At 38.3% G+C, this 18372-nt stretch overlaps 1 protein-coding gene across 15 annotated transcripts in view; it reads right to left on the bottom strand.

Annotated features, from left to right (window-relative positions):
• Window positions 1-18372, bottom strand: part of LOC143665722 (uncharacterized) — a 121324-nt gene that overhangs the window by 96085 nt on the left and 6867 nt on the right. For 7 of the 15 annotated variants that reach the window (XR_013167195.1, XR_013167199.1, XR_013167202.1 and 4 more), the window contains exons 1-3: window positions 10957-18370; window positions 3413-3549; window positions 2715-2819 (exon numbers count right to left, since the gene is read on the bottom strand). Coding sequence is in view for 7 of the 15 variants with exons in the window: in XM_077139490.1 (XP_076995605.1) it covers window positions 2715-2753 (39 nt within the window). In the remaining 8 variants the exon portion in view is untranslated. Of the gene's footprint in view, window positions 1-1130; window positions 1402-2714; window positions 2820-3412; window positions 3550-10956; window positions 18371-18372 lie in introns of those variants that run through there. The other 8 variants (XM_077139491.1, XM_077139493.1, XM_077139496.1 and 5 more) reach the window with 4 other exon arrangements.

The raw sequence follows: 18372 nt of genomic DNA, 5'->3' as shown, positions 1-18372 counted from the left end.
AGTTGATGCTGGCAGGCCCTTGCCCTAGACATTCGTCATCTATAGTTTTTTATACTCCTTTTGTTGTCTCTTGCTGCTTTTTCTGGAGAGAAAATTCTGGGAGGAGGGTCATCCCAGAGAGGACTTTGCCAAGGCAGTCTTTCGCAGCCAGTACAGGGCCAGGACTCATGAAGGGGCACAGTTTACTCTAACGTGTCCTGGGGAGGGGATCAAGAAGAGTGCCGAATCCTGACAGCTCCCCACAGCTGAGCTCTCCTGGCCTGCCCAGGGAATACAGCCCTTCAACTAACTGTCCCCCATAGCCCTCAGGAATGCTGTGTCTTTAAATCTCCACTGTCCAGGGAGGTTTGAAACAGTGGCTGCATAGTCCTTTGCCAGGACAGGTTGAAATAATAGCTGCTTTCAGAGTGGAGAGCCACCAATCCAAATTTGTAGTCAAAAGTCATGATCAGGACAATGGTGGCTTAATGGCAGAGTTCTCACCTGCCATGCCAGAGACCCAGGTTCAATTCCTTTTGCATGGTGCCTGCCCATGCAAAAAAAAGAGTCATGATCAGTAATCAACTGTTATCACCATTATTCTTAGGAAAGAGGATGTTTATATCCTTTTCTGACACCCACAGCTACCCCACAGCAGCCTGCCATGGTTGTCAGCAGCTGCCCTATGGTGAAAGCAATTTACAGTTTTTCGCTGTAATTTTTCAATCTGTTTCTCCCACTCCTCCCTGGATGCTATACAATGTTTTTCTGGCCTCTGGGGTTTCAAAGTAGTTGTTTAAGACAGTTTCTATCTGTTTAATAGTTATTTTGGTAGAAGGACTGAGTCCTGAAGCTCCCTACTCTGCTATCTTCCCCGTAAGTCCTCCTTCAGAGTTCCTCCCTGCACTAGTTTGCTAGCTGCTGGAATGCAACATACCAGAAACAGAATGGCTTTTAAAAAGGGGAATTTACAGTGGTTAGAATGCCCAACTTCCATACGGGAGACCAGGGTTCGATTCCTGGATCACTTTTTTTGGGGGGTGGGGGGAGGGATTTAATAAGTTGCTAGTTTACAGTTTAAGGTCAAGAAAATGTCCCAATTAAAACAAATCTATAGAAATGTCCAATCTAAGGCATCCAGGGAAAGATACCTAGGTTCAAGAAGGCTGATGATGTTCAGGGTTTCTCTCTTGGCTGGAAGGGCACATGGTGAAGTCTACTAGTTTTCTCCTCTGGCTTCTTGTTTCATGAAGATCCCCAGGAGGTGTTTTCCTTCTTCATCTGCAAAAGTTGCGAGCTGGTGGACTCTTTGCTTCATGGTTCTGCAGTGTTCTGTCATACTTCTCTGCTCTCTCTGAATCTCAAGACTTTTCCAAAATACTTCCTCTCTTATAGGATTCCAGTAAAGCAATCAAGACCTACCTGGAATGGATAGAGACACATCTTCACCTAATCAAGTTTAATACCCACACGTGATTGAGCCACATCTCCATGGAGATAATCTAATCAAAGTTTCCAACATACAGTACTGAATAGGGGTTAGAAGAAATGGCTGTCTTTACAAAATGGGATTAGGATTAAAACATGGTTTTTCTAGGGTACATACATCCTTTTAAACCAGCACACTCCCTTCACTCTTTATCACATCCCCCATTTTATTCTCTTATGGTACTTTGTCATTACCTAGAATTATCTTATTTATTAATTTATTTCCTATCCCCTCTTCATGGGGCCCTTACTGGTATTGGCTGCTTTTAAATCTTAACACTCAGAACCATTACTGCTATATTAAATTTTAATATACCCTGACAAATTGATAGAATGCAAAGCTGCCTACCAAGTCCTGGTTTTTCCTGAAGGTCTCTTTGCAGGCCATCTCTGTACAGAAGTAAGTAGCCTTTCACTCAGGAGAGAGCACTGAGTGGAACTGAGGTTTCTCAATTTCTGAGCTAATGTTCTGACCTGCTGTTAAGTCCTGCTGCAACCAGACACAGTAAGACCTGGGATCTATATACACTTTTGGTTCAAAAATTGTGCAAATAAGAAACCAGCATCTTTGTTTTTGTTTGTTTGCTTCCTTTTTACAAAAGATAAATTATTTCTAAACAAATAATAAGATCAAGATATGTATTACCTCTCATATGTAAGAACATTTAGATTCTAGGACAAATGTTTTCACTTATTTACCCTGTGACCTTGTTCAAGTTTTGTCCTCTTAGAACCCTCCTCTGTAAAATGGAGGGAACTACATTAGATTTATCAATGCCTTCTTAGAGAAATCTATAAAATTAGCATTAACAATATATTATCTATATTTAAATTATTAAAAATAGGGCGGGCCGCGGTGGCTCAGCGGGCAAAGTGCTTGCCTGCTATGCCGGAGGACCTCGGTTCGATTCCCGGCCCCAGCCCATGTAACAAAAACGGAGAAACAGAATACAATAAAACAAGAAAATGTTTAAAAATGTTTCCCTTTCTTCCTTCCTTCCTTCCTTCTATCCTTCCTTCCTTCTCTCTGTCTTTCCTTAAAAAAAAAAAAAAATAAAAAAAAAAAAAATAAACCTTCAGGTACTGCTCTCCTACTAAAATATGATGGTGGCTTCATGGGATTTTGCATGAGAACATCAAATCATCTCTTCCAAATAAATCCCAAAATGATTCAGGAAGTAATTCTGCAATGGAAAACTCTGGGATAACTTCCCTATCCCCTCTGCTTATTCTACAACTGCTCTTACTCTTTCTTTCCCCTTCCTGCTCCAGTGCAGCCATAGCATGAGTCTTGAGGAAGTGTGATTCCTTCTCCTCAGGGCCAGTGAGTCCTACTCCCTGAAATTTGGATCCTGGGTAGAAAAGAAGATGGAAACAGAATTTTCCCCTCGTGCTTAGAGCCCTAAAATGTAAATCCTGGCATATGAGGTGCCCAGCTGTGTCCCCCAAGGGAAAGATGGTCTGCAGAAATAAACTAGCAGGGTATCTGGCATGCCAGTCCATGGTTTCAGTTAATGCGGCAGACAAGCTATATTCCTATTCCTAGCATATGACATTCAACTCTTCCTTGAAAGATATGCCAGTAGGTTCCAGGAAGTTCCTCTTTTTGCCTAAGCTGGCCCAAGTCTGGTTTTTTTTGACTTGTACTCCCTCAAAATCTAAAATAGTCGATTCCCAGAGCCTGCCCATGCTAAAAAAAAAAAAAAAAGGTAAAATCTAAAGTAATACAAATTCTATTAAAAGAAAATGAAATCTCTCATCTCCAGATAGTCTTCCTGCCAGGGGTACTTACTTCTCTAACAGCCCTGTCCATCTCAGTGACCTGTCGCACTGGCTTGGGTTATGTGCTCCCTTTACTCCTCTCTTTTAAATTGAAAGATTTCCATTAGCTTAACTGGTATAAGTTAAGCTGAAATTGATCTGTTTGGCTTAGAGATGTTCTTACCTAGACTCTGTGACTCCTGCGTCCTTCTTCAGGTCCTGTCAATCAGAGCACTGGAGTTCCCTGTACAAGTCTATGAGCAGAGCAAACTAGGTATTTCCCGTTGTACTCGGGTGGGTCTTATTTCAGCCACTCAGATGCTGAAGAATAAAAGGATAAAAGTTGTGTGAGCATTTGTAAGAACTAATCCTTTGAATCAAAAGAACATAAGATATACTAGAATCATGGTAAATCCTCAAAATAGAATTATGATGGCATCTCACCTCCTCAGAGATCCAAATTCCAGTATTACATTCATTCATAACAATGTAAATCCAAAAGTCAAATTATTTGCACTCTCTATATTGGAAGATTCTTCTGAGGAGAACCCACAAATTATTTAAGCAAAATATGACTAACTAGCAAAGGGAAGGGGTTAGTGAGGAAATAGGAACAGTATTAAGGGGTAGAAATTAATAGCTTATACACAATTATTGTTGACATTTTCCTTGTTTTGACCTTTAGGTATCTTATTGGCTTATATGTTCATTATAACATTCCCTAACAGCATTTCTTCCTAATTTATGTGAATATGCTTCCCTTCAGAGAAATGAGATTCCCAGATTAGAAAGCTTTCCCTCTATTTAGTCCTAAGGGACCATAAGATATGTTTTCCCCTATAGGTAACACAAGTCCTGTGAAATGGAGGCAAAGTTTCATGCCTAAAAATTAATTTTTCCAACTGTACAAGCATTATCAATATAGGCAAGCAAATCCAAATGATCACTTCCACTTCAGGGCAGCTGCAGAACAGTCAATACTCATCTGAAAATTCTTTAAATCTTCCCTGACAGGAGTGCTAGGAAAAGCATAACACACAGAATCACAAATTGGTCTTCTGACAAACTGCCAATCGATTCACTCTTGAAAGGAAAAACAGCAGTGAACACTAAGGACAAAACAGAAGTCATAACTGAGAAATGCAGTTGAAATTGAACTAAAAATTCAGAGGAAGAAAAAAAAATAGAAGTCAGTCTGGCATACTTCTAACTCCAGAACCCCAAGGGAATATTTCATAAAGAAACCTTTTATTGTTTAAAAATTTCTGAATAAGTATCTTTAGAGCAGAAAGTCCCTGTGGTTTGGTGGAATGCATGACATGCTTGGATATTATGACCCCAGAATTTCTGGTGCAGAAATTAAAAATTAGAAACAGAGTTTCCCATTGCTCCTGTTTGGTTTCTGTCCCCAGGGATAATTTATTTTAAAAGATACATATATAGGTATCTTCATTTTTTAATCTTTAAGTTTTGCTATAACAATCTGTGGTTTAAAATGTAAACACTTTCCGGAAAGAATGTCTCAGTTCTATGAAAATGCTGATTCATTTGTAAGTTAATTTTGTACAGAATTTTCATGACATAAACATGAAGAATCATATGGGAATTTATTTGGATCAATTTCATGTAATTCCATGTGGACTAAAATAAAATGAAAACAGTAATTCCTAAGATAGCAGTGGAATTAAACCTAAATTTACTTTTTTAAATATTTAATTTCCAGTTGTTAACTGCTGACTCAAAATTATATAAACTGAAATTATTCTTTCTTACTCAAAATTAAGAAATAAACCATGTCCAGAATATCATCTAACAGCTACTTTTTAAAAATAGCATTAACAGCTACTTTTAAAAAACTCTGGTTCAATCAGCTAGATATATTTTTATCTCTTCTTTCTTCTGAAAATGATAGTAAAGAAAACTTTTTAAACAATAAGAATCCACAAGGGGAATAAGAGAGAGCACAGCAAAAGTAAACAAGGAATGTCAACAAATTTGTGAAGATGGAAATGTCAAGACTTAGAAGAACAGAAGAACCAAAAACCTAAGTGCCTTGAACCTAACTTAATATCGTGGATTCTCTCCATTGAGCAGGCTCAGGAACTGGAGGTACTATAAACGGAAGAGATGCAGAATGGGCTGACATTTAACCAGGAACTGGTTAAAACAAGCATTGGCACCCAATCCTCTGAAACCTATCAGATCCCCAGAGGAGCCATTCTCATTAAGCTTTGCCATTAGGGACTTGAGATAACTGTATCAAAGTGTTGTTATTTCATGCACACCTGATGCACTTCTACTGTGTACTATTTCAGAAACTGACATCTGTATTAATGGTACAAGGAAACTGCTTGTCATGATCTTAACAATTTTATCCTGACATAGGTAGGATTAGAAAAAGAAAAGCCATTTGGTGGTTGTGCAGGTTTGGGGCTATTGTGTATCCCAGAAAAGCCATGTTTTCTTGGTCTTGATTCAATATTGTAGGGTGAAACTCTTGATTGGATTGTTCCCATGGAGATGTGACACACTCAATTGTGAGTGTGACCTTTTGATTAGATGGTGATATGTCTCTACCCATTTAAGGTCAGTTTGATAACTGAAGTCCTTTAAAAGGGGAAACATTTTGGAGACAGCTCAGAGCCAACAGAGACATCAACATTTGAAGATGCTTGGAATGCCTACAGAGAGAGCAGATGCCTACCTATGAATGTTTGGAGATACAGAGCTTAGCAGATGTTGCCGTGTGCCTTCCCATGAGATGCTAAGCAAACCAGAACCCAGAGTTGTGTTCCAGAGGAGCTAAGTGAAGGCCCACAGACATTTAGAGAGGTAACTACTGACATTCAGAAACTGTAAGCAATGGAACCAGAAACAAGGTCCAGCAGACACCAGCCACATATTTTCCCATGTGACAGACATTAGCCTGCTTTGAGTCAAGGTATCTTTCTTTGGATGCCTTAAGTTGGACATTTATATGACCTTAGAACTATAAATTTGTAATTTAATAAATTCCCTTTTTAAAAACAACAAAAAAAATGTTTTTATTTCAGCTTTATTGGAATTTGGCCATATTCTCAACTCATTTATTTTTAGTGGGATATGGCATAAACACTCAAAACATTTATCAGAACTCAGTACTTTGAATCAACTGCTCTCCACACATTTACATCTGCTCCCTCTGTGAGCTCTGAGGCTTTTGTTATTTCTGTAGGCTCTGTCTTTCTCCAAAGTGTTTCCCCTTTCAAAGACTCTAGTAAGCTAATCAAGACCCACCTGAATGGGTGGAGTTACATTTCCATCTAATCAAAATATTACACCTACAATTGGGCATGTCACATCTCCATGGAGATAATCTCATCAAGAGTTTCGAACCTACATATTGAACCAGGATTAAAGGAAATGGCTGCCTCCACAAGATTGAATCAGGATTAAAACATGGCTTTTCTGGGGGTACTAATATTCTCAAACCACACAGAGGCCACAGAAAGAAATAACATGTGTGAGCAGTAGGAAGCAAATGAAAGTGAGGAGTTTTTTGTTGTTGTTGTTGTTGAAATTGCTCCAAGTTTTGGAATAGCTGAGGAGTAAGTCTGTAAGGGGTTGGCAAGATCTCAGTGAGACCAGAGAGGTAGGAAAAGACCAAGTCAAGCCTGTGTTAGGAGTCTAGATTTCATTAAATGATAAGTGAGAAGACTTAGAAGAGCTTTAAGAAACAATCAGGGGTAACATGATGAAATCTTCATTTAATAGGCATCCTTATGATTTAAGGGAATGAAGGAGAGCAAAGCTAAGGTAGAGAGAGGCAGTATAAGGCTATTGAAGACCATCTCTAGGTAAGAAGTGATGGTGGTATAGAGTAGATAGTGACAGTGAAGTTTAAGAGAAGCAGACTAAGAAATATTTAGGAAGTGATAGGACTTGGTGACAGATTGATGTGGGGAAAGAAGAAAGAGTTGCGATTCTATTGGGGATGATTAGGTGAAGCGAAAGGTAGGAGCAGATATGGGCAGGAGAATTAATAAGGTTTGTTGGGAACACATTACCCTTGAGGGGCCTGTAAAATATCCAAATGGAAATAGGTAGTATATACTCAAGAGAATAGTTTGAGCTGGAGTTTCAGATTTCATGTATTTATTCAACAAATATTTGCTAACGGCCAATTATGCATCAGAAACTGTGAGAGTTACTGAGTAGCCACAGAGGTGAGCAAAACAGTTTCTGCCCTCTTGGAATCCTAAGTATAGATTTAGGAGTAATATATATCAACATTAATTAGAGTTGTATATCCCCAGACAATTATAGTTAGACACTTCAACGCCCCTTTGTCAAAAATTTATAGAACAACTATATGGAAAATCTGCAAAGATACAGAACATCTCTACAATATCACTAACCAAAATGGTCTAATCAACATTTATAAAACACACCACCCAACAACAGTAGAATATACATCACTTTCAAGTGCCCACAAAACTTATACCAAGATAGAACATATCCTGGATCATAAAACAAACCTCAACAAGTATAAAAGAAATGAAATCATACAGAGTATGCTCTTCAACTACAATGGAATCTAACTAGAATCTAATAGGAAAAAAGATAACAGGATTCTTTTTAAGAAGCTTAAAACCTCTTTTTGTTCTTATGCCAGATAAATCCTGAAACCTAGAGTTACCTGTTTCTCCAAGAACATCAGCCAGTTGTATTACCTTACCCCATAATGTCAACAACCCTTCTCAACATGAAGAAGTTAGAATGGTCATTGCCCAAATATCCCTAAAAACTGAGAAAAGGATCAAATGAGAAGGAAGAGTTGTAGAGAGTAGATAGGATTTAACAAATGAGTATGATTATTGAAACATTATATGATATTTCTTTTTAGTTTCTCATGTAACAAAGTACTTGTTAAAATGTACTTTGAAATCTTCACTTTTCTGCATATATTGCTTAAAAAAAAGATAACAGGAAAATCTCCAAACATTTGTAAACTAAACAACACACTTCTAATCTCCCACTTCACGAATAAAGAAAAAAGCAAAATAGAAAGTTGATCCAAGATGGCGGCTTAGTGAGGAATGGAATTTAGTCTGTCCTGCAGAGCAGCTAGTAAACAGCCAGGAAAAGTACAGAACAACTGCTGGGGCCACATCAGTGACCAGACATACAGCATATATCAGTCTGGACCAGCTGGACCAGCTACGAGCCTACCCAGAACCGTGAGTCTCCCAAGCCTCGGCTTCCGGCACCCCTCCCCCACAGGCTGCTTCCCAGAGGGGACAGAAAGAAAAGGGACTTCACTAACAGCAAGGGCTGAGTGCAACCAAGCTCCAATTGTGGAATTAATTCACAAATTCTGACTACTAAAAATAGGCCCCCAGCTCACCTGAACCTTGAATAAAAGCTAAAATTACTAGATTTTGCCCCAGCACAGAGGGGGCAGGGCTAATGGGGGAGGTTTTTTGGATTGGACAGCATAAAATACTTGAAAAAGTTTGTACCCTAAAAAAATAGGTGGTACATGGGACCAGGAGATATGTAGAAAAACACACCAACTTAAGTTCCTGATTAACACACCCAAGGAAGGAGGAACGGAGTCCTGCTCTGAAAAGGATTTTTTTTTTCCTTTTCTTTGTTTCTATGGCTTACCTGCTCGCAGGCTCCAACTGCCCCAGGCAAAGGTGGAATTAAGCTTGTCTGAGAGACAAAGAGGCTGGTCAAGAGAAAGGAGGTAATTCCCTGTAGGTTGTGCCTTCCCCAGGAGAGGGGTGGGGCCCAGCTCAGGTGGAATACCTCCCTCAAGGAATTCAGGCCCCAGGGATTGGAAAACTGAAGCGATTAAAGCCAGCCTACAACCTCTCCTCTGTCTCCACCTCACCCAAGCAGGGAGAGTCTGCTGGAGTTAAAGGTACTGCACTACCTTCTGCTGGGGGGACCCGCAGGTAGATAAGCACCACATACTGGGCAGATAAGAAAACACAGAGTCTAGAGCTTCATAGGAAAGTCTGACAATCTGCTGGGTCTCATCCTCAGGGAAAACTGAAGCAGGTGACTCTTTTCTCCTGAGAGGAGGCCAGTCTGATCTGGGAAAATCTGGCTGGGGCCTATAATACCTAAGTAGACCCTCCTAAGGGGGTAAAAAGGCACCATATAGGCACAGCAAGAAACAAGAAAACAAGAACTGAAAAGTACGATCCATTAACCAAAGGTCTAATAAGCTGAGCTGGATGTCAGAGAACAGACAAACAACAAAGCCATTCAGCAGGAAAATCCCAGGTAAAAGAGTGAAAATCTCCAGAAGAAACTAACTAAGGAAATTAAATGCCTAGATGCCAGCAGAAAGTAATGAGTCATACTAGGAAAACTGAAGATATGGCCCAGTCAAAGGAACAAACCAACAGTTCAAATGAGATACAGGAGTTGAAGCAACTAATTCAGGCTGTCCAAGCAGACATAGAAAATATCATCAAAACTCAAATCAACAAATTGAGGGAGGATATAAAGAAGGCAATGGGTGAACAAAAAGAAGAAACTAGAAGTCTGAAAATCAAATCACAGAATTTATGGGAATGAAAGGCGCAGCAGAAGAGATGAAAAAAACAATGGAAACCTACAATGTTAGGTTTCAAGAGGCAGAAGAAAGGATTACTGAACTGGAGGATGGGACATCTGAAATCCAACAAGCAAAAGAAAAGATAGAGAAAAGAGAGGAAAAATATGGACTCAGGGAATTGAATGACAAGATGAAGCACGTGAATATATGTTGTAGGTGTCCCAGAAGGAGAAGAGAAGGGAAAAGGAAGAGAAAGACCAATGGAGGAAATTATCATTGAAAATTTCCCAACTCTTATGAAAGACTTAAAATCACAGATCCAAGAAGTACAGTGTACCCCAAATAGAATAGATCCAAATAGACATATTCCAAGACACTTACTAATCAGAATGTCAGATGTCAAAGAGAAAGAAAGAATTTTGAAAGCAGCAAGAGAAAAGCAATCCATTACATACAAGGGAAGCCAAATTAGACTGTGTGTAGATTTGTCAGCAGAAACCATGGAGGTGAGAAGACAGTAGTATGGAATATTTAAAATTCTAAAAGAGACAAACTGCCAACCAAGAATTCTATATCCAGCAAAATTGTCCTTTAAAAATGAGGGGGAAATTAAAACATTTTCAGAAAAAAATCACTGAGAGAATTTGTGACCAAGAGGCCAGCTCCACAAGAAATACTGAAGGGAGCACTAGAGACAGATAGGAAAAGACAGGAGAGAGAGTTATGGAAAAGAGTGTGAAAATGAAGACTATCAGTAAGAATTGAAAGAGAAAAAAATTAGGTATGACATAAATCTAAAAGGCAAAATGGTAGAAGAAAGTACTGCCCTTACAGTAATAACACTAAATGTTAATGGATTAAACTCCCAAATCAAAAGACAGAGACTGGCAGAATGGATTCAAAAACAGGACCTATCTATATGCTGTCTACAGGAGATGCATTTTAGACCCAGGGACAAACATAGGTTGAAAGTGAAAGGTTGGGAAAAGATATTTCATGCAAACAACAATCGGAAAAGAGCATGAGTAGCTATACTAATATCCAACAAATCAGACTTCAAATGTAAAACAAAACAGACAAAGGAGAACACTCTTTCTATTATTAAAATATAATATTTTTATTAATAAAAGGAACAATTCAATAAGAAGACATAACAATCATAAATATTTACTCACCAAGCCAGAGTGCTCCAAAATACATGAGGTAGACACTGAAAAGAGAAATAGACGCATATACCATAATAGTTAGAGACTATTGAGTGTGAGAATTCCCCACTCTCATCAATGGTTAGAACATCTAGCAGAGGATGGTCTAGTTTGCTAGTTGCCAAAATGCAACACACCAGAGATGGACTGGCTTTCAATAAGAGGGGATTTATTTAGTTAACGTGTAGTTCTTCAGAAGAAAGGCAGCTAACTTGCAATTGAGTTTCTTTCTGACGTGGGAAGGCACAGGGTGATCTCTGCTGGCCTTCTCTCCATGCCTCTGGGTTCCAACAACTTTCCCCGGGGTGATTCCTTTCTGCATCTCCAAAGGCCTGGGCTGAGCTGTAAGTGCTGAGATGAGGTATGCTAAGCTGCTTTTTGTTGTGCTATGTTGAATGCTCTCATTTAAGCACCAGCTAATTAAATCAAACATAATTCATTGCAGTAGGCATGCCTCCTAGCTGACTGCAGATGAAATCAGCAACAGGTGAGGTTCACATGCCATTGGCTCATGTCCACAGCAACAGAACCAGGCACCTTCACCTAGCCAAGTTGACACCTGAACCTAACTATCACATGTCCATCCCTTGTCAATTTGGCAACTATATGCATCACCTTAAGTGGTATTAAAGTGGCACAAATTCTCTTTTGGCTGTGCACCTATGAATCTCAAAACAAGTTACCTGGTGCCAATATGCAAAGAAGGGACAGTCACAGAATCCATAGGGGGATATTGGAAGGGAGACCTGCAGGGCAAACACTGCTGGATTTCAAAGTCTGAAAGTCGTTTATCATTCAGCTTTAGAAAGTGGCAGTCCCACCCTTTCCAAGGGCCTATGCAGTGGCCTGCCTCTTTCTGAATCAACCTTGGGGGACACTGAGGAAACCACCTTTTCTCGGCTGTACCCTCCCCAGGCATCAGAGTCACACCTGGGCTCTCTGCTATTTCCAAGGTACATGCTCAACCACCTCCATGTGGTGGCAGCCAGGCTCTCCCCAGTCCCCAAGGAGCATGCTGTACCTTTTCCAAGGTGTGAGGCAGCACAACTCTTCCACTGTAACAAGGTAGGAGACTCATCCTCGCCCTTCAGGGCAAACTCACCCTCTCCATGTATATGGGTGGGTCCACTCTGTTGGCCCGGGGTTTCTTGGCTTCAGACCCAAACTTCCATGGTTCTCACTCTGCAAACTCCAATTTGTACCTTTTGTGTCCCCCTTTGTCCAGATTGGCAGTGATTCCACTTACAACAACAGTCTCTTCAAGCACTCCAGGACTTCTCCATCATTCTCTTCACAGTTCCTCCAAAATCTTCCCCTTATCCATCAAAAAAACTGATCCAACATGTCTGGTATTTGCAAACTGCAGCAGCAGCACCCCACTCCTGGTACTAAGTTGTGTGAGTCAGGGTTCTTGAGAGAAACAGAAACAGGAAATATTCGTAAATATAAAATTTATAAAAGTGACTCACATAACTGTGGGAACATAATGTCCAAAATCTATAAGGCAGGCTTTGAAGCTGGTGATTCCAACGGAGGGTCTGGATAAACTCCACAGGAGAGGCTTGCCAGTCAAAGTAGGAAGAGAAACTGTCTCTTCTGAATCCTCCTTAAAAGGCTTCCAGTGATTAGATTAAGCATCACTCATTAAAGAAGACACTTCCCTTGGCTTATTTCAGATGGAATCAGCTGCGGATGTAGCTGACATGATCATAATTTAATTCTATGAAATGTCCTCATAGCAAAAGACAGACCAGCACTTGCCCAACCAGACAAACAGGTACCACCACCTGGCCAAGTTGACACATGAACCTGACCATGACAGAGGATCAATAAAGAAATGGAGAATTTGAATAATACAATAAATGAACTAGACTTAATGGACATTTATAGAACATTATACCCCACAACAGCAGGATACACCTTTTTATCAAGTGTTGATGGATCATTCTCAAGGACAGACCATATGCTGGGTCACAAAGCAAGTCTCAATAAATTTAAAAAGATTGAACTCACACAAAACACTTTCTCAGATCATAAAAGAATGAAATTGGAAATCAATAAAAGGCAGAGGGCCAGAAAATTCACAAATATATGGAGATTCAACAACACACTCTTAAACAACTACTGCATCAAGGGAGAAATTACAAAAGAAATCAGTAAATATCTCAAGGCAAATGAAAATGAAAACACAATATATCAAAATTTAAGGGATGCAGCAAAGGCAGTGCTAAGAGGGAAAGTTATTGCCTTAAATGCCTATATCAAAAAAAGAAGAAAGAGCAAAAATAAAGATATTAACTGTTCACTTTAAAGAACTTGAGAAAGAACAGCAAACTGACCCCATAGCAAGAAAGAGAAAAGAAATAATGAAGATTAGAGCAGAAATAAATGAAATTGAGAACATGAAAACAACTGAGAAAATCAACAAAACCAGAAGTTGGCTCTTTGAGAAAAACAATAAAATTGATGGGCCCTTAGCAAGGTTGACAAAAAGAAGAAGAGAGAGGATGCAAATAAATAAAATCAGAAATGGAAGAGGAGACACAACCAGTGACCCTGCAGAAATAAAGGAGGTAATGAGAGGATACTATGAACAACTTTATGCTAATAAACTAGACAACATAGATGAAATGGACTACATCCTAGAAGGCATGAACAACCAACATTGTCTTGAGAAGGAAAGATGACCTCAGCAAACCAATCACAAGTAAATCAATTGAATCAGTTATCAAGAAGCTCCCAAAGAAGAAAAGCCCAGAACAGATGTCTTCACATGTGAATTCTACCAAACATTCAAGAAAGAATTAGTATCAATCCTACTCAAACTCTTCAAAAAAACTGAAGATGAGGTAAAGCTACCTAACTCATTCTATGAAGCCAACATCACCATTATACCAAAGCCAGACAAAGACAATACAAGAAAAGAAAATTGCAGACCAAACTTTCTAATGAGTACAGATGCAAAAATTCTCAACAAAATTCTTGCAAATCGAATCCAGCAGCACATTAAAAGAATTATACACCATGACCAAGTTGAATTTCTCCTAGGTATTCAAGGATGGTTCAACATAAGAAAGTCAATTAATGTAATACACCATATCAACAAACCAAAGCAGAAAAATCACATGATCATCTCGATTGATGCAGAAAAGGCATTTGACAGAATTTGACATCCTTTCTTGTTGAAAACACTTCAAAGGATAGGAATAGAAGGGAACTTTCTCAGCACAATAAAAGGAATATATGAAAACCCACAGTTAACATTATCCACAATGGGGAGAGACTGAAAGCTTTCCCCCTAAGATCAGAAACAAGACAAGGATGTCCACTGTCACCACTGTTATTCAACATTGTGTTGGAAGTTCTAGCCAGAGCAATTAGACAAGAGAAAGAAATCAAGGCATCAAAACTGGAAAGGAAGAAGTAAAACTCTCACTGTTTGCAGATGATATGATACTACGTCAAAAACCAAAAAAAATCCATAACAAAACTACTAGAGCAAATAGATGAGTACAGCAAAGTGACAGGGTACCAAATCAATGCCCCCAAATCAGCTGTGTTTCTATACACTAATAATGAGCAATGTGGGGGGAAATCAAGAAAAAAAATTCTGTTTACAATTGCAACCAAAAGAATAAAATATTTGGGAATAAATTTAAGGATACAAAAAACCTATACAAAAAAAAAACAACAACTAAGGATACAAAGAAAACTATAAAGAAAATTGGTAAAGAAATCACAGAAAACCTAAATAAATGGAAGGGCATACCATGTTCATGGTCTGGAAGACTAAATATAGTTAAGATGTCAATTCTACTTAAACTGATTTATAGTTTCAATGAAATACCAATTAAAATCCCAAAAAAAACTTACTTTGCAGAAATAGAAAAACCAGTAACCAAATTTATCAGGAAGGGCAGGGTGCCCTGAATAGCTAAAAATATCTTGAGAAAGAAAAGCAAAGTTGGAGGTCTCACACTACTTGACTTTAAGGCGTATTACGAAGCTACAGTGGTCAAAACAGCATGGTACTGGCATAAAGACAGATGTGCTGACTGATGGAATTGAATAGAGTGTTCAGATATAGACCCTCTCATCTATGGACCACTGATCTTTGATAAGGCAGTCAAGCCAACTCACCTGGGACAGAACAGTCTTTTCAATAAATTGTGCTTGGAGAACTGGATATCCACATGCAAAAAAATCAAAGAAGATCCATATCTCACACCCTATTCAAAAACTAACTCAAAATGGATCAAAGCCCTAAACATTAGATCTAAGACCATAAAACTTTCAGATGAAAATGTAGGGAATTATCTTATAAACCTTATAATAGGAGGTGGTTTCCTAGATCTTAAACCCAAAACATAAGCATTGAAGAAAGAAATAGATAAATGGGAACTCCTCAAAATTAAACACTTTTATGCATCAAAGAACTTTGTCAAGAACGTAAAAAGTCAGCCTACATAATGGGAGACAATATTTGGAAATGACATATCAGATAAGGGTCTAATATCCAGAATATATAAGGAGATTGTTCAACTCAACAACAAAAAGACAAACAACCCAATTACAAAATGGGCAAAAGGCACAAACAGATACTTCTCAGAAGAGGAAATGCAAATGGCTAAAAGGCACATGAAAAGATGCTCAACATCCCTGGCTATTGAGAAATGCTAATCAAAACCACAGTGCAATACCATCTCACACCCATCAGAATGGCCATTATCAATAAAACAGAAAACGACAAGTGCTGGAAAGGATGTGGAGAAAGAGACACACACTTATCCACTGTTGGTGGAATGTAAAATGGTATAACCACTGTGGAAGGTAGTTTGGTGGTTCCTCAGGAAGCTAAGTATAGAATTGTCATATGATCCAGCATACCATTGCGAGGCATCTATTCAAAGGACATGAAGGCAAAGACACAAACAGACATTTTCACACCAATGTTTATAGCAGCATTATTTACAATTGCCAACAGATGGAAACAGCCAAATGTCCATCAAAAGAAGAGTGGCTAAACAAACTGTGGTATATACATATGATGGAATATTATGCAGCTGTAAGAGAATAAAGTCATGAAGCATATAACAGCATGGATGGGCCTTGAGGACATTATTCTGAGAGAGATCAGCCAGAAACAAAAGAACAAATACTGTATGGTCTCACTGATATGAACTAACATTAATGAGTGAACTTGTAGAATTTCAGCTAAGAACACAGGTTATCATGAGATCATGAGATAGAAATAGGGTAGAGATTGGGTAATTGGAGCTGAAGGGACACAGATTGTGCAACAGGACTGATTGAAAAATTTAGAAATGAATAGCACAATATTACCTGATTGTAGCACAGTAATCTAAGTACACTGAATGAAGATGAATGTGAGAATGATAGAGGGAGGAGGACTGTGGGCACATATGAAACCAGAAGGAAAGATAGATGATAAAGACTGAGATGGTATAATCTAGGAATGCCTAGAGTGTACAATAATAATGACTAAATGTACAATTAAAAAAAATGTTTTTGCATGAGAAGAACAAAGCAATGTCAATATTGCAAAATGTTGAAAGCTGATGATCATTTATACTTTAAAACTTCAACATGTGTGAGACTAAAGCAAGAAATGTTTATTTGGTACAAAATTTATATTTTGACTAGTGCATTTCCTAATTTAATGTATATGGACAGTTTAACTGAATACCATAAGTACATGGAACCTTGAATAGTACATGAGATTTTATAGGTTTGTCTAGCTTGGTGTGGTGCTCCAATAAATCCCAGAGTGATTTGAACAGTGAATAAATATTTGCAAAGTCCCCTTGGGGAAATGGGGAGAAAGGGAGAAAATTCAATGTCCCCATTTGGAGAATTCCTGATATTCTCGCAAGCAGTAGGGACAACCAAATTAACAGGTAGAGCCGTTGATCTTGGGGTTTGCCCCTATGAAATATTCCTGCAAAGGACAGGCTAACTCTACTAGAAATTAGGCCTAAAAGTCACCCCCAGAGAACTTCTTTTGTTGCCCAGATGTGGCCTCCCTCTAAATGCTATCTCGGCAGGTGAACTCACTGCTTCCCCCACTACGTGGGACATGTCTCCCAGGGGTATAAATCTCCCTGGCAACATGGGACAGAAAGCCTGGGATAAGCCAGGAACTGGTATCAAGAGATCGAGAAAGCCTTCTTGACCAAAACGGGAAGAGAGAAATAAGAGAAAATAAGGTTTCAGTGGCTGAGATATTTCAGAGTTGAGAGGTTATCCTAGAGGTATTCTTACGCATTATGTAGATATCCCTTTTTAGTTTATGGTGTATTGGAGTGGCTAGAGGGAAGTGCCTGAAACTGTTGAGCTGTCTTCCAGTAGCCTAGATTCTTGACAATTATGTAAACATATAACGTTTACAATGTGACTGTGTGATTGTGAAAAGTTTGTGTCTGATGCTCCTTATATCTAGGGTATGGATAGATGAGTAAAAAATATGGATATAAATAAATAAATAAATAACGGGGGGACAAAGGGTAAAATAAATTTGGTAGATGGAAACACTAGTGGTCAATGAGATGGAGGGGTGAGGGGTATGGTATGTACAAGTTTTTTCTTTTTTCTTTTTATTTCTTTTGTTGGAGTTATGCAAATGCTCAAATGATCATGGTGATGAATATATAACTATGTGATGATATTGTGAGCCAATTGTATGTATGGAATATTTTTATGTCAAGAGCATATGTTTAAAAAAAAGAATATATGTTTATATGTTAAGTTTTTACAATAAGAATATTTAAAAAAAAAAGAAAAAAGCAAAACAAACCCAAAGCAAGCAGAAAAAACAATAAAAATTAGAATTCAATGAAATTGAAAACAGAGAAACAATAAAGAAAAATCAACGAAACAAAAATAGGTTCTTTGAAATTATCAGGAAAATTGAAAAACCTCTAGGAAGACTGAAAAAATCTACCATTTTACTGTTTTCTGTTTTTCATTTCTCTATTTCTTTTCCTTCCTTCCTGTAAGTTACCTGAACATCTTTTAGAACTCCATGTTAATTTATCTGTGGTATATTTGAGGGTATCACTTTGTGCAGTTTTTTACTGGTTGTATATATGTGTATGTTTGTATGTGTATGTATATGTGTATAAATCTCTATCCATAACTTATCACAGTGTACTGTTCTCATTTTTCCAGTTAAGTGAAGTGTAGAAAACTTACCTCCTTTTATAGTTCGTTACCCTCAACCAGTTATAACTGTCTGAAATATTTCCTCTAGATGAACTTAAAATTACATCAATGTTATAATTTTTGCTTCAATCATCAAACATAATTTAGAAATTATGAAAGTTTATTATATTTACCCATATTGTTACTAATAACTAATAATGTTGA

Source organism: Tamandua tetradactyla, chromosome 21 (assembly GCF_023851605.1).
Source record: "Tamandua tetradactyla isolate mTamTet1 chromosome 21, mTamTet1.pri, whole genome shotgun sequence".
Classification (NCBI taxonomy): Eukaryota; Metazoa; Chordata; class Mammalia; order Pilosa; family Myrmecophagidae; genus Tamandua; species Tamandua tetradactyla.
This window is presented reverse-complemented; position numbering and strand designations above follow the sequence as displayed.